Source organism: Rhinatrema bivittatum, chromosome 8 (genome assembly GCF_901001135.1).
Source record: "Rhinatrema bivittatum chromosome 8, aRhiBiv1.1, whole genome shotgun sequence".
Taxonomy (NCBI): domain Eukaryota; kingdom Metazoa; phylum Chordata; class Amphibia; order Gymnophiona; family Rhinatrematidae; genus Rhinatrema; species Rhinatrema bivittatum.
In genome coordinates this window covers 165,138,553-165,155,573 of record NC_042622.1, presented here as the reverse complement: position 1 = coordinate 165,155,573, position 17,021 = coordinate 165,138,553, and the positions used below count along the sequence as shown (strand labels likewise).

The 17,021-nt window shown below is 45.4% G+C and overlaps 1 protein-coding gene across 1 annotated transcript in view; it reads left to right on the top strand.

Moving 5' to 3' along the window:
- The window catches only part of LOC115096738 (calfacilitin-like), a 38,115-nt gene extending 21,445 nt beyond the window's left edge, over positions 1-16,670 (top strand). Inside the window, exon 4 of the mRNA XM_029611801.1 lies at positions 15,487-16,670. Within this exon, the coding sequence (XP_029467661.1) occupies positions 15,487-15,927 (441 nt within the window). The 3' untranslated portion in view covers positions 15,928-16,670. The remainder of the gene's footprint in view (positions 1-15,486) is intronic.
- Positions 16,671-17,021: the final 351 nt, after the last annotated feature.

Genomic DNA, 17,021 nt, shown 5'->3' with positions numbered 1-17,021 from the left:
AGAGACAAAAGTTCAAGAGCTGACATCACTCTGTATCAAAGGTCCGATGCTATTTCAGCTCCCCAGTATGTCTCTGCCTCAGCAGATGTGCACACGTGTTGGCTGGTGGATATGTAATAACTTGTTCCTGTGGTGTTTTCAGTCAGGGCTTCCAGGAAAACAGACAGATTGCACTGAAGATTCTGGTGGAAGCAGGCTCCCAGTTTAATATTAATAGTAGGCCCTCGGTTAAATCCAGTTCTATTCAAGCTGGTGCAAGGATCCCTTTTGCCCCACAGAATGCGGGGGAACTCAAACGGAGCTGTTTATAAGGGGATGCCAAGACGAAATGGCACCCGAGGAGGCCTTCGATTAAACTGAGACATATTCGGGCTGGTGCAAGTTTCCCCTTTCCCCTGCAGAGTATGGGGAAGCTTAAAAACGGAGTTGTTTATACAAGGGGAGGCCGAGGAGAAACAGGACTCGAAGCCCTATGTAAGCATCAGTACTTAAAAACTGACTGCCAGGGAATCAGGCAGAGAGCGCTGGTTTCCCTGGTTGCCTGGGCTCCCAGGACAGCAGGCAGAGAGAGCTTGATTTATCCTTGGCAGGAACAGGAATTGAAGAAGACACCACAGATGAAGGTGAGGAAATCAGCATGTCAGCTAATGCACGAGAAAATATTGGAATGTTTTGCCTGGGCTATCAAACCCATTTAACTTTGTGAGCCGCCTTCAGGGAAAGGTAGGGATGCTCAGTGATTGGTGTAACAAGTTCTCAGCTGGGAGACATTTCTTGAGGGTGGGTGTCCCCAACAGGCAGGCAAGGTCAATTAGGAGCTGCAGAAGGCTCTACTGACCAGGCTGTGGCTGGCTGATTATTTCCTGTGGCAGGACGCAAATTTATTTATTTATTTAACTTCTTTTACTATACCGATACTCAAGACGAGGTCTTATCGTACCGGTTTACAATATAACAGGGGGAAACCAATTTAACAACTAAGTGGAAAGGTAAAGTTACATTAAACAGGGAGCGAAAACATGGGAGATGGAAAACAGGAGAGATTTTAAACGATAACAAATGGAGAGTGATAAAAATTAACGAAAACAATATAGTAGCGAGACATAAACAGAGATTTATCTTAGGCGATTATTAACATAATATATCTGGGAGGAGGAGAATTGGGGAGGTGAGCGGGGGGGGGGGGTGGTGGTATCAGGGCAGGGACTGGAGACGGGGAGGGACTGGAAACGGGGAGGGGGGAGGGATAGGGGAAGAGGTCGAAGGGTGAGAGTCAATGTTGGATTGATGGAGGTTCCTTCAACAGTAAGCTTGTGTGAACAGCCAGGTTTTCAGTTTCTTTCTGAAGGAGAGATGGCATTGTTCCTGGCGTATATCTGGGGGAAGCGAATTCCAATGGAGCGGACCTGCTGTCGAAAGTGCTCGCTTGTGAATAGAGTTGTGGACCGAGGATTTGTTGGGGGGGGCCTTGAGTGAACCTTTGTAGGCGTTTCTGATCGGCCTTGTTGAAGTATGTAGTTCGAGAGGGAGGACGAGTTGGAGTGTGGATTGCTGATAGACGGATTTGTGGATGATGCAAATGCAGAGCAGCAGGTTATAATCCTAAACCTGGTTGTGAATTACAAATTCTAGTACCCAGAAAGGTAGTATTCTCATTTGTTCCTATTGCTACATATACTAGAAAAGAGAAAAAGGGGTTAGATGTGCAAAAGCATTTTTTATTTCTGGTTCTAAGTATTTATAAACAAACGTGTAACCCTAAAACATTTTTTTATATTTTTTTAATTTTTATAAGCAAAAGTGTTACCCTAAAACATTCAGTAAAATTTTTTTTTTTTGGCAATAATAGAGTCATCGCATGTGCCTTTTTTCTAAGAGATTGTGACTTTTTCAAAACAGATTTTCTTCGATAATCCTCTTATAAATGAGAAATGCCCATGAAAAAGTTATTAAATGCCCCAGAGGATTTCTCTGAAGCGCTTGTCCTGTTGTGGAAATTCTTAGATGTGTCCCAAGAGTTTGGTCACTTTAAACTCACGGGTTTTCAAACAAATGTTTTGTGCATAAATATGATGTCGTTGTAGAAAGCTGTACCAGGAGTTTTTCTAAGTCACAGTCTCTTAGAGAAAAGGCACAGGGAAGGACCGGTGAGAAGGGGAGGTCTGCATCCGGGCGGATCCACAGCTGGTGGGGCTAGAAAAAAGGGAAGGCAAGCAAGGGAGAGTTTTCCGTTTGTGTCCCCCATTAGCAAGGTCAAGGAGGACCACGGGGCACAGGCAGGGCCCTTGGGTGCTCCTTCGGAGAGGGTCAGTGCAATCTGGGTTTTATGATACGGTTTCCTTTGTTTTTTTCCCCACTGTATGAGAACTGTGGTATGGACAGGTCCTTGCAGAAGCCCCTCCCCATTCAGGACCAGCAGGATCCCTGAAGCTCCATGGCAAAATCCCCCGACTGAACACCCAGGGTCGTAAATGTAATCCCAGCCGCTCCTGACAAGAAGGAGATCCCGGCACACCATGCACATAGAATTCTGCATATTCAAAGTGCAAATCTACCAGTAAGGTGAAATCCCTCCCCTCCCCTTTAGGTCTGAGGGATTAGAGGACTAAACAGGGGAGTTTATTTGCAGGTTCTGGGGCCCGTAATTAAAAAAAAAAAAAAAGCTCAGGTTGCAGTTTTTATTCCAGGCCTTTTAGTGAAATTGAGGAATTCTCTTATCCTGGGAATCAAAGACATTCCTGCATATTTTCTTCAAGTCTATGAGCAGATATTGGTCAAACGCTTTGTTCCTGAATCTCTTGAGGACAACAATAAGGCTCCTCCCTCGAGTTAGCTGGGACTCTGCTCCTTGGTGAAGTCAGTTTCCCTCCCTGGCCCCTCTTTTAAGCAGTCATTAGGCTAGTGGTAGCCCGAGAGGTAGCCCTATGCTGACATATGCTGCTTTTAGATAACATCTAATCTTTTTTTTTTTTTGGTTCCTAATCTTAGCAGCCCTCATACTCGCTGCTAAGAAGAAACCGATCTTGAGTGTCCCTCAGGGAGCTGCTATGTCAGCATAAACCGTACAGGTTGAGAGAAGAGTGAGGTCACAACCAGCAGAAGCTGGATAGGAACCCTGGTTGAGTACCAAAGGGGCCAGAGAAAGGACTAAAGGCCAGTTAGCTAGAATGCTAAAGCTTTTGGCTACAAATTAGGCAATCAAGGTATCAGGAACTAGGGCCGGACCTGGAGTGGTTTGAGGTGAAGTTAGAGAAGCAGTAGTGCTCAGGCACCCTGGTAAGTCAGGTAAGATCCAGTCTAGGATCCAGTTCTGCTACAGGGCAAAGCAGCAGCACAAGGCAGGGGTTCTCCCTCACCTTAGGCAAATGGTTCTTGCCAACCTTGGTGCAGTGAGGACTAAGCTACACAGAGAGGGTAGGTGATGATGTAGATTAGGGATGCTGGAAATGCGGACGCTCTCCATGTAGCACGCCTTAGAGTTTGGGGGGGGGGGGGGAGGGTCCCTAAGACGTCAGCATTAGGAGAGGTACAATGTTTCAGGGAGGAGTGCAGGCACGTCCTTCCACCAAGGTAGTGCGGGGCCTACAAACGGGCAAGGGCCACATGGGGTCAGGCCCCATATGGGGCGTGGAAGATTTGGTTAAGTTCACTTGAGCTTTTCAGCTCCATTCCTTTCTCAAAAGTTTAGTGATATGCCAGATGACTGAATGTGTGAATGCTTAAGAGCAATACAAGAAAAATATTTCCTATAGAACGCAGATTTCTTGTAAGGAACAGAGGAGGGAGACCGTCCTCATCCTGCTCGCACGTTAGAACCAATTCTTCTGAAGAGGCAAGATCACAAGTCTCCCCAGCTTGGCAGGGAGCTCACTAGAGGAAGAGATCTAGCTTCACTTCCTTTCAAGCATTGTAGGGGAGCATTGCAGGGACTTGTTGGGAAAATCTGTCTCCTGTGTTTGCTTGGGCAATTCGTAAAAAAAAAAAAAAAAAAAAGAGGCGCACAGTGCCCAATATGCCACCCCGTTGTCTTGAAAGTAATGGGACATATCATTCTCTGCAGGGTTTATGAATGCTGAAGATTAAGGTCAGAGGCCGGAGCTCAGACCACTAGATAGACATAAGGTTCCTTTTGAGATAACAGGAAACTCACAAATGAGTTCAGGAACTCAAGCGGATGGTTATGTTTGACTGCAGAGGCCTGCAAGAGAGAAGTGGCCTCAGAGGCAGCAAGAGTGCAATGGAGTAAGTAAGCTTGCATATTAAAGGCAAGGTCAAGGTCCAACAGCCTAAAAGGACACTGGGAGAAAGCTCAGATGGTGTCTTATGCACCGGACAGATCATGACCCTAGGGGAAATCCATAGGGCAGCTGCAAGGGCACATCAGTATACTTTTATAGAATGCTAGGGGTCAATCCGAGTAAAAGAAAAAAAGACACATCTAATACGGGAATCCTGGAAGCAAGTCTAATTAACTCCCACCTGGAACAGGGATTGCTCTGGTACATCCTGCATGTATGGACCGGTCTGTAGGATGTGAAGGAAGGTGAAATTTATACTTAGCTGTTAATTTCCTTTCCTTTAGTCCTAGCAGACCAGTCCAGGACCCACCTCAAGAGGAGAATGGTGGTAAAAAAAAAAAAAAAAAGCGGTGAATGTACTTATAGATAGGAATATATACAAATATATAGATAGGTAAATAGTTAGAGTTGCACAGATGCATATAGTTTTAGGTAGACATATAGATAGATTTAGCAAAGAAGGCCTGTTGCCAAACAGAGAAACACAGCCCAGGGAAAGGGAAGCAGATGGAATCCTCAGTCCTTGACCTTTGCCCTTTGATAAATTATTATTGTGTCCTAATGTCTTCTTTCTTCTTCTCTCTCTCTAATTCCAGGAGAACCTTACACTTAGGAGAGCCAATGGCAAATGTGCAAACTTGGGATTGGTATTTGGGTCCCAGGCCTAGTACCCAAGAAATGGTAGTGGATTCTTTTTGTAATGGTGAATCAGAACTAACAATGGCTCCTGGTTGTTTTCTAGCTTCAGCATAGCATACTGAGAAGCTGAAGCAGCACCGAACCTTTTATAGAGAGTGAAGTCAGCTCTTGAATTTTTCTCTCTGCCTCCATTCTGCTGGCTGGAGGAAGTATCCCACATGTATGGACTGGTCTGTTAGGAATAAAGGAAAGGAAATTAACAGGTAAGTATAAATTTCAACTTAGTTTAGTTGATTTTAGTGTACTCTTAAAGATGGAACAGCTCTGTACCATGACTTGCATTCAATCCTTTAAAAAGCTTTTTTTCTTTTTGCAAGCTTTTGATGCATGGTTAATTGGGTCCTGGCAGTTCATGCAATCTTACAAAAGGTTTAGTTATCATGGTTAACGGTCACAGCCCTATGTTTTCAGGCATGAATCCAGGTATGTCATACCACTGTAACCCCCTCTTCGGTTTAAAATCAGAATGTAAGGGCCACACAGCACCAGAGCCAATCTCAGTGTCCCAGACCTCTCGCTTTCTCTCTAATCATGCATATGGGCTGATACAGTACAGTGCACTTATTTTTTAAAGTAAAATGTGCAGCTTCGCTTTCTGGATCGCGCGAGAATAACTAATAGGGCCATCAATATGCATTTGCATGTTGCAGGCGCTATTAGTTTTGAGGGGGGGTTGGCTGCGCGTTTTCGACACGCTAGCTTTACCCCTTATACAGTAAGGGGTAATAGTGCGTCAAAAACGTGCGGCCAACCCCCCTCAAAACTAATAGCGCCTGCAACATGCAAATGCATGTTGATGGCCCTATTAGTTATTCCTGTGCGATCCAGAAAGCGAAGCTGCACATTTTACTTTCAAAAATTAACGCCTGCCCAAAGGCTGGCATTAATTTCTGCCGGCACTGGGGAAGTGTACAGAAAAGCAGAAAAAACTGCTTTTCTGTACACCCTCCGACTTAATATCATGGCGATATTAAGTCGGAGGCCTCAAAAAAAAATAAATTTTTTTTTTTTAAATTTTTAATCGTCCCGTGGCCCGAAAGACGGACGCTCAATTATGCCGGCATACATTTTCCGAACCCGTGGCTGTCAGCCTATCTCCTCTCTTTACCGCGGGCCCTAATTTGCATAGGCCACCCTCCTGAATCGCACGCCCAGGAGAGTGGCCTGTGCGCGCGCCGGGAGGGCGGGCGCTCGCTGGCTCTCCCGCATATTTTTCTGTATCGGCCTGTTAGTTAGCCATGGGGCCACCAGGGTCTCATTGTCAAGGAGGAGGACAAGTCGCCTGAGGTGCACAGGTGGGAATACAGTCCACAGCCATCTCTCAGTTCTCTCAGTCTCTGTAGGTGAGATAGTGAATCCTCATCCCTGGGATTGGTGTTCAAATAATACATTTACTGTAGCTTAAACAATAGGATCCAAGTCAAGCTAGCAAAAATCATAAGAATACAAAGAATAATACAAACCCCAAGTGCCACAAATCTTCTCCATCTTCAGCCTCTGAGTCACTGTCCCTTCCCAATAATGGGAATGATAGAAAAATCTCCACTTCAAGTACATAGAGGGTGGTGGTGGGGGGAAAAAAACTCCCTCCTATCCCAAGGTAAAGCAAAGATCTGCTCACAAGCCAGTTCTCACTCTTAAGCAACCATAGGCCTCGCAGTTACTTGGACGCAGAGCAAATGTAGTTCCCATTCTCCTCAGGTAGGGGTGTTTGCCCTCCTAAGCTGGGAGCAGGTCAAGAAAACAACCAAGTCTCTTGAAAGACAAAAATCTTCTTCCAGGTCTGTGAAGGCAACTGGTAAATAGGGCAGAGTCCTACCCCCTTTAATATAACCCATGGGGCCTGAATTAGGGGAACCACCAAAACACTCCTGCTCCAAAACAAGACTACGTCCAACCACACTTCAAACGTGCTCCAACCAGTGTATAAAGGCGAGCTTGACCAATCCCAGCAAGGGGCAGGGTAACAGGTGCTCCTACAAATGTAAAACCCCGACTCTTCTAGCTGGAAAAACAAGGCAAAACTATTGGCAAAGGGAGCGAAGGAGCCCTTATACCACCCTGGGAACTGGTTGCTTTTCTTGGTCTTGTTCCCCTGTGGCGTTCATTTTGTGGCTGCTAAATCCTTTAGTGGCAGGCGCTGGCTTTTCTTCTGATCTTCCTTAAGTGTTCCAGTCTCTTGTTTGGCAGGTCCTTGTGTTTTGTTATTGTTTGTTTTCTGCATGTGTTGTATACGATTTTTTATTTTCAAGGGTTTTTTTTATTGAATTTTACCAATCATAACAGTCATAAGATTTTTATGCATGTTTATTTTGTTCCACGCCTCAAACCGTGGATGAGTGCGGAATTATAAATGTTTAAAATAAACCGTAGGATGCTTACAGGTACGTTTTTTACGCTAGTGAGTGTGATTTCATGGTCATTCATGTGCCAGTTGTAAAATATTTTGTCATTCTGTGGGTTAAAATTAGGGAGGTAGATATTCAAAAGCCATTTAGATGGATAACTTAAAATTATCCATCTAAATGGCAAGTATTGGTATATTCAGCCTCTTATCCAACTATATTTTAGCTATGTCTGAATATGGACCTCTGTATATTTATCATCAGAGAGTGTAATCTGCCAAAAGGAAAAATGTGGTTTCTTACCTGCTAATTTTCTTTCCTTGAGTCCTACCAGACCGGTCCAAACACATAGGTTTTGCTCACCTACCAGAAGATGAAGGCAGAGAACAACTGTTTTGAAGGCATCACCCTATAGAGAGTATGGTGTCACCTGCAGCCCTTCAGCATATCTGTATCAAAACAAACATTTTAATTCACAACCCCCGACAAGCAGGGCTTGAAATGTCTCCAGAACTAAACCTGGTCTCCTCCAAATCTCCCTATCTTATAAACTGAAAAACACTTTCTGGGTAGTAGAAAAAAAACCTCACAATATTACAGCAAGCTGAAGGCAAAAAATAGGTGGCCTGGTCTGGTAGGACTCAAGGAAAGAAAAGTAGCAAGTAGGAAACCAAAGGTTTTCCTTCCTTATTGTCCCACCAGACCCGTTCAGAAGCCTGGCATTTACCCAAGCCCCCTGTTACAATGCATGGGAACCTGCTAAGCCTGCCCTCAAAACACCTGATCCAAAAGCATCAGTGTCCCTTGCCTGAACATCCAACTGGTAGTATTTTGAAAAGGCATGCAACAATGCCCAAATCGCCACTCTGCAGATTTCCTGCACTCTCGTGGAATATGTCCTGAGATCCTTGATCCTACCAGTGCTTTGGCAATATAGGCTGAACCACCTTGCTAACATGGCCTTGCAGGCCGACCACAAGACCAACAATCTGACCTCCTGAAGGGATTCAGCACCTTTCAGTACCTGAGCAGTAAAGGTCAACATACCCTTCCAGCAAATCTCTCTTCCTGAATGTTGGCAGTTCAACTGACTGACCCATATGAAAGGACGACACTCCCCTATTCAAAAATTTCAAAAGCAAATTTCTCTAGGACAAGATTTCTCTAGTTCGGAAATGCACCTTGCCGAACAGACTGCTGCTTGGAAAATTGATTTCAGCGTCAAGACTTTAATTGATGCACTCTTAATGGGCTCAAATGAAGCCCTCCACAAGGCTTGGGGAAAGAAATGGAGATCCTAAGATGGAATTGTCCTTTGAAGCAGAGGACACAGATGTTTCACCCCCTTAAGTAAACGAGACACGTCTGGGAGCGCCGATAAAGCCAATTCCCTGGATCCTTCCCTGTAGCAAGAAATTGCTATTACCTGCACCATAAGGGAGTTCAGAGCTAAGCCTTTCTGTAAACCTCCCTGTAAGAGGCCAGACTCAATGGCACAGATGCTATAAAGGGGGAAACTTCTGCCTCCAAACACCGTGCTTCAAAAACTACGCTAAAGATGTAGTGTTCTTTCCAGTTTGAAGCAAGGTTGTCACCACTTCCTGACAGTTACCAATACTCCTTAGCTTTCTCCTTTCAGTAGCCAAGCTGCAAGACAAATTGCATCAGGGTCTCATTCAAACCAGACCCTGCCACAGCAGGCTACCAAAGCAGCTCCTCTTTCTCAAGTCTCGTGAGATCCACGTACCAGGGATGCCTGGGCCAGTCTGGCGCTCCCAGAACAAGTAGTCCTTTGAATCATTCTTCCTCTCATCAGCCATGGTGGAACCAGCATAGGCCAGGGCATCCAGTCCTGTGGACCCTGGTTCCTTCCTTCGGCTGAAGAAATGTGCAACCTTGACATTGCTCTTTGTAGCCAAGAAATCCACGACGGACTCATCCCATCTATGCATGACCCTTGCAGTGCCACATCCTCTAGCTACCTTCCTCCTGGGTCCAGAACGTGATAATGCAGAAAATCCACCTGTTTTTGCACCCCAGCAGTGTGAGCCGTCGAGAGTGCCTGAAGGTATTCCACTGTCCACCTGAGAAAGAGACCCACCTCCAGAGACACCAATCGGCTCCTGGTACCTCTCTGGCAATTCACGTGCCACTGCTGTTGCACTGTTGGAGAATATCTTCAACCATTTTCCTTGAACTAGGGGCAGGAACTCCTGTAGCATTCTTATTATTCTCCTCTCCAAATGATTGATGGACCCTGAAGCATCTGCTGCATTCAAAGCCCCTGAGCCAGCCTGCCCTGTCAATGGATCCCCCCCATCTGCTCAGACTGGCATCCGTCATAAGCAATATCCAACCTGGAGCTTCCAGATCCGCGCCTGTGGACAGATTTTGAACTGAGAGCCTCCAAGATAGACTGGTCCTGGCCTCTGGTTTCAGAAGCAGCTTCACATTGTAATCCTGTGACTGGGTTTTCCAATGAAAAAGAAGAGATCTCTACAAGGGCTTCATGGATGCCCTGGCCAAGGTACCAAATAAAGTCCGCGGCCATGGACTCTAGGACCTGTAGATAATCCCAGACTCCGGGTATCCTCAAACATAATGATAATTGGGTCTCTGGGCTGGTAAAATGAAACCATTTTTGGTATAAAGACATTCTAGAACTAGTGGAAATGATAAGCGGCTCGAAAGGGAGACTTGGGAGTGACACCAGGAAATATTTCTTCATAGAAAGGTTGTGGAAGTGATGGAGGCAAAAACAATAACAGTTCAAGAAAGCACAGGACCAAGGAAGAGGATCATTAATTGCAAAAATAGTGAGGGAAATGGTAGCAATTAAAGTCACTTGTGCATAAGCACCATCAGCAAAGATATTAAACAGCATCTCAAGGTGCTTGGAAATTTGATGGTTGAAAGTTTGCAATCCTAGGAGATACCCACCTCCAGTTTTTCTGCTTCTTTGGCAGTCAATCTAAACAATTGCCTGAAGCACCAGTGAGGATACCTCAAAGGATTCTTTAAGGAGGACTTAAATCCTCCTATCCTGAGGATTCTTTAGGCCGTTTCCCCTTCCACTGGGGTTGTGGTTTTCCGTTGTGCCTGCAGTCAGCGAGGCATCCACTGTTGGGAATTTTAACAGCGCTAAATCTTCAGTGGGCAGGGGATAGAATTTGCACATAGTCCTGCCAACCCTGAAACTAATTCCAGAGCATCCACTCCGAGATCACTAAGGCAGCCACCGTCCTGTGAAATGGAAAAGCAGAGTCCTCTCCTTCCTTGGCCACTTCCACCTGCTCCTCCGCTATGCCCAACGCTGATGAAGATTGGTGAATCATCGCTGATGTTGCTTCCCTTCTAAATAACTGGATTGCCCCCTTTCTTCCAAGGATTCTCCTTCTGGATCACTATCCCTAAGATCAAGTCCCCTAGCTCATCCCTCAACAATTGTGCTCCAGCAGCAAGCAACCTAGAATCCAGGCCTGGCTCTTCTTTCCAACTGGGCCTTTTGGATGGAACCAGAGGAACATTGCCCCCGAGTAGGAACTAAGCTGGGGAAGGAACCCGCAGCCCCGTCCTGAATTGCAAAGTTCGGTGAGAAAAGGGGGGTCAATGGGGAAGTGCAGTAAGAATTCTCCCTAATGCCGCAGCTCCCAGGGGTCCTGGAAGTACTGCCGGGCCCTCGATCACAGCTGTTATTTTATTTATTTAATAATTTTTATAGACCGACTTTTCATGCAAGCATATCAAATCAGTTTACAGTAGTTAGCAATTAATCATTTAAAATTATTTGCATTTCCAAAGAAGAAAGAAATAAATACATTATTTCATAATATAATTAACATAGCAAACTAAATAGTATGCTAAATAATCCAAATTTAAACACTTAGGCCTGGCTTTATCAAAATGCAATAAGTATTGCATGCGATAGCAAAAGGGGCATGTTTTATGCTAATATACAGTTTATTGCAATTTGCACTAATTACCTATGTGAAGAGCTAAGTTAGCGCAAATTGCGCTAACATTTTCAGACTTTGCGATAAGTGCCATACCTGTTGTATTTCCTGCATACAACCACTGGGGAACCCATTGTTAATGGAGAGAGAGAGAGAGCACCTAGTCATAATGCCCTCACCCTAGATAGGTATTTGTATCCCAATGGGAGGCCCGCCTAGTAACTCGAGGTGAGGTTTAGGTATTAGTGTAGGGGGATAGGGGCCACTTTGACATGCAACGTGAGACATACGAACAGAACAGTGGTCTCTTGTGAAGATTTGATGACCTTCGGAGTGAGGAAACTCACTCCAAGATGATATTTGTGCAAGGTTTTCTCAACCTAGCTTGATGGACTCTCTACCTGGGTAACATCAAGCTAGGTGGAGAGAACATTGAACAAATCTCATCTTTGGGTGAGTTTCCTCTCTCCGTAAGTCATCAAATCTTCACAAGAGACCACTGTTCTGTTCGTACGTCTCACGTTGAATGTCAAAGTGGCCCCTAACCCCTACACTAATACCTAAACCTCACCTCGAGTTACTAGGTGGGCCTCCCATAGGGATAGAAATACCTATCTAGGGAGCAGGCATTATGGCTCTCTCTCCCCCAGATGGTCTACTAAAACAGGCCATTCAGGAGACATCACAAAATGTGCTAAAACCATAACACAAGCTATCACACAGCTTAAAGCTACTGAAAAAGGTGTAGTTAAAATTGGTGTTAAGTCTGTGCAATAGCACTTTGCAGACTGGCAAACCCAGCCCACCCCTAACTCCTCCTCTTTTTCAAATTTGCATCACACCATACAATATGGTGCTATCGCATGCATTAAAGACATTTTCACATGCGATAAGCCCTTAACACATACAAAAACACCTTAGAGCATTTTGATAAATGACCCCCTTAGAGAGGTAGTAAGTTTAAGGTAGAGATAGTATAATAAAAATTAAAAATATACATTACCTTGGTATTAAATCAGAAGTGTAAGATAATTATGCTAACAGCTCTTGGTAGGCTTGTTTAAAAAGCCAAGTTTTAATCCCCTTTTTAAATAATTTGATGTCAGCTTCTAGTCATAATTCCTGCGGGATGGAGTTCCATAGAAAGGGTCCAGCAATAGAGATAGATCTTTCTCTTACATTATTTAGATGTGCAATTTTGGGGGAAGGAATTGGCAGCATCCCTGTTCCGGTTGATCTGGTGGTTCTTGAGGGGGTGTGGAAGTGAAGTGAAGAGGTTAGCCATTCAATTTTTTCATTGTAGAGGGTTTTGTGTATTAGTGATAAGATTTTATGCTGGGCCCTGTATTTGACCGGCAGCCAATGAAGTTCTTTTAATATTGGGGTGATATGTTCAGATCTTCTAGTACCTATCAAGAGTCTAGCTGCAGAGCTCTGCAGAAGTTGCGATGGTCTTGTTATATTTGCGGGAAGGCCTAAGAATAGTGAGTTACAGTAGTTTAATCTTGATAAGACAAGTGCCTGTAAGACAGTTCTAAAGTCTTTAGGGAGTAGGAGGGGTTTTAATCTTTTGAGTATATTTAATTTGAAGTAACCATCGCTTATGATTTTTTTAACGCAGGATTTCATGGAGAATTCGCAATCTATAAGAATCCCAAGATCTCGTACTTCTAGGGAGATGGGGTAGTTTTTGGCCGCTTCTTGAATTTCAAGCTCTTTTGTCTTGCTTAATTTAGGGGAGATGTATAGGATTTCAGTTTTTTTTAGTATTTAGGGAAAGATTCATTTGGGTTAATACCTTTTCAATGGTGGATTGGTATATGTCCCAGAGCTTTAGAGTTTGGTCAATGGACTTTTGGATCGGTATTAAAATTTGAACATCATCGGCATAGATAAAATGTGTTAGACTGAGGCTTGATAGAATTCTGCATAAAGGGAGCATATAGATATTAAATAGAGTAGAGGATAGCGAGGATCCTTGGGGCACTCCGAAGCTGAGATCGATAGGATGTGACTCTTTATCAAGAAATGTTACTAAACTAAACAAATGTGTCCTCAATGCTCTCCTAAAGCTTTTATTACAAGAAATTTAAAGCAGCTGCTCGGGAAAGAAGTGGTACCTTTCAGGTATGGGCATGGAGAATACTCTCTAGTTATGCCCAGCCTTGCTCCTTTAATTGATGGTGTCTCTTCCTCCCATGATCTCCCAATTCCAAGTGGGTCCCTTTCGGGCTTTTTTCCCCCACAAGGGACAGGCTGCAAACGCCTCCCCCTCCCCCAGAGAAAAGCACAGCAGAGGCCTCCATACGCAGCAGCGCCATCTCCAACAAAAAACTACCCCCAGCCTGCAGAGCAAAGCTTTGTTTCCCAAACACTAGGGGGAACAAACTATGGTGTAAAACATCCCTGCCAACAGCTGCCGGATGGCCCATTGCGCAGGTCTTCTCTTCCCTGAGAAAATGTGCCAGCTTGAAGGAGAAAGGAAATGGAGGAACGCAACTCCTCTGGCTCTCAGCTTCCCTCCTCCCAGATCAGGACAAAGCAGAGGCCACTGACCCCATCACCTCTGGACTAGAGAGCTGCCCGAGGAACAGAGCCCCCACCCCCACAATCCAAGCTGCAGGACTGCACCTTTACCCTCTGCTGGCGATGGAATAGAGGAGGGCTGCAGGTGGCGCAGCACCCTAGATAGGGCAATCCCATCAAAACAGTTGTTCTTTGCCTCCCTCTGCTGGTAGGGGAGCAAAACCCACACCTCTGGCCTGCTCTGATGGGATGATAAGTAAGCAAGTATTTAGGTTTGTGGACTATAAATAAATAAAGCCCATCCAGAACATGCGGCAGCTCTAAAACTCCCCCTCCCAGAGCATGCAACAGCTGGAGTAGAACTCTCCTGCCCAGATTATGCAACAGCTGCAGTGCTCTCTAACAGGCCGATACAGTACAGTGCGCCCCGACGGAGCGCACTGTCACCCTGCTCTTGGACGCGCGTTTTCCTTTACCCCTTATTCAGAAAGGGGAGGAAAACGCGCGTCCAACCCGCGGCTCCTAATAGCGCCCTCAACATGCAAATGCATGTTGATGGCCCTATTAGGTATGCGCGCGGGATACAGAAAGTAAAATGTGCAGCCAAGCCGCACATTTTACTTTCAGAAATTAGTGCCGGGAAAGTGCACAGAAAAGCAGTAAAAACTGCTTTTCTGTGCACCCTCCGACTTAATATCATAGCGATATTAAGTCGGAGGTCCCGAAAAGTTAAAAAAAAAAAAAATTTGAATTCGGCCCGCAGCTGTCGGGCCGAAAACCGGACGCTCAATTTTGCCGGCATCCGGTTTCCAAGCCCGTGGCTGTCAGCGGGCTCGAGAACCAACGTCGGCAAAATTGAGCGTCGGCTGTCAAACCCGCTGACAGCCACCGTTCCTGTCAAAAAGGAGGCGCTAGTGACGCGCTAGTGTCCCTAGCGCCTCCTTTTCCCCGTTTTTACCGCGTCACCTAATTTAAATTTATTTATTTATTTAGCACTTTTATATATTGATATTCAAGTAACAGAGTTACCAATCACTTCGGTTTACATTCCAACAAAAACCATGACATGAGAATGTCTTACATTAAACACAGAATCGCACGCACTGGCGAAGGGCCGGTGGGCGCGCCGGGAGAGCGGGCGTTCGTCCACTCTCTCGCGGACTTTACTGTATCGGCCCGTTGGTCAGCATGTAACAGCTGGCAACCTTCCCTGCTCAGTCAGCATAGACACCCAACCCAAACAGCATGCCACAGCTGGAATATAACTCCCCTGCCCTGTGCATCCAACAGCTGGCGTAGAACTCCACTCCTGCCAGCATGCCACAGCTACATATACACCCCACCCAAACAGCATGCAACAACGGGAATACAACTCCCCCGCCCAGAGAATGCAACAGCTGCAGTACACTATTTTATAGCATCATTGGAAAAAAAAGTTTATAAACTTGAAACTAAATATGGTTTCCCCAACTTGAGCATGCAGCAGCACCCGTAGGAGCCACAGGGATGTAGTTTCCACATCTTTCTCTTCCTTGTTTTGTTTACATTTCTTTAGGTGTTTTCAAATCATGGGCACCCACATTTCTTGAAGTGTCCTCTTCCCCCCTGCACACAAGCTGCCTGACCTTCAGGGGTCACTGAGTTATTTGTGTTTCCTCTCTTCAGGTGGCACCTCCCTTTCTCTATGCTGCCTTTACCCATCACTACCTGGCAGGAGGGGTGATCTCGCTCTTTGTGGAAGTGAACAGCGTCTTCCTGCACACACGCCTACTGCTGAAACTCGGCAACGCCCAGGACTCCATCCTCTACAGGATCAACAAGTGCATCAACCTGCTGACCTTCATCTGCTTCCGCCTGGGGGCCCAGCTCTACCTCACCAACTACCTGATGCGCAAGATAATCCAGCAGCAGCGGGCTGGGGCTCTTCTGCTGGCTCCCACTTCAGTAGTGGATTCGCTGATACTGGTTTCTCTCTGCACAGTAGATATAATGATCCTGATTTATCTGTACCGCCTGATCAGAGCCGACTTCCTCCCAAGGTCCAAAGATCACCTCAAGCAAAACACCAACAGTCACCATAACAGTAAGAAGTTTGTAAGTGACTGATTATAAATAAGGTGGCAATGTCAGCTCCGGGGACCCTGGCATACCTCACATTACACGATTCTGGTGGCAGTGGAAGGAGACGGGGGTGGTGCAGGAATCAAGATGGTGATCCCTGGGGAGATGAAGAGGAAGCAGGATCAGTTTCTGTCTCTTGCAAGCCCAGGTCACCTGGTCCCACCAACTTAAGGCATTTTGGACTTTCTATGATGGAGCCAGTACCTTTTCCTGCACAGGCATTGCTAGAGAACTTAAGAACAGATTGGCCATCCGCAGCGAAGCCATTTTTCTTCTGAAGAAAAATGCATTACTAGCACAGTGCGGTTTATACCAAAACCAGGAAGAAGTAGCCCAGAATCTGAGTGTGCACGAAGCAGCAGCAATGTTTCTGGCTCCTGCGCACTGTGTGTACCAGGGGCTGCAGAGCTTACTAAGGTTAATCAGTGACCAATCAGAATGTGGGATGCCCATCTCAATGGCTTTCTGCTCTGAATGACCAGGAATCTTGGAACATTTAAGACTCAGGGTTTATTACAAAAGCACTTAAGAGAAAAGGCAGCATACGATGAATGTGGGGCTGGGGGGGGGGGGGGGGGATTTTACATTTTTATAATCACTTATTAACCATTTAAAGCAGCTAGCAAAAAACAAAACACCTCACAGCAGGACCTGTACAACTTGAGAGAACATAAAATGACAAATCTTGATTTGGTGCTTCATTAGGAAATAAACATTTTTGCTTTTGATGACGATATAATGTGTGTTTGGCATGTTAGGGTCCTAGGATACGTAGGAATAAAAGTCAACAAGCAAGCTGTACATAACTAAATACACATGTGAGGGCTCTGCTCCCTTCATCAGGTCAATGCAAAATGTGCTGCTACATAGGAAAATTGGTTTTTACCTGCTCATTTTCCTTCTTGTGGTATCACAGATCAGTCCAGACTCCTGGGTTCTGCCTCCCCTCCAGCACATGGAGACACAGAAGTTTTGACTGACCCTGCTCCTATATCCTGGAGGTGCCACCTGCAGTCCATCAGTATTGAACTGTACCCAAGCCAGATTAATAAATACTTTAGCAAAAAACAGTAACCATA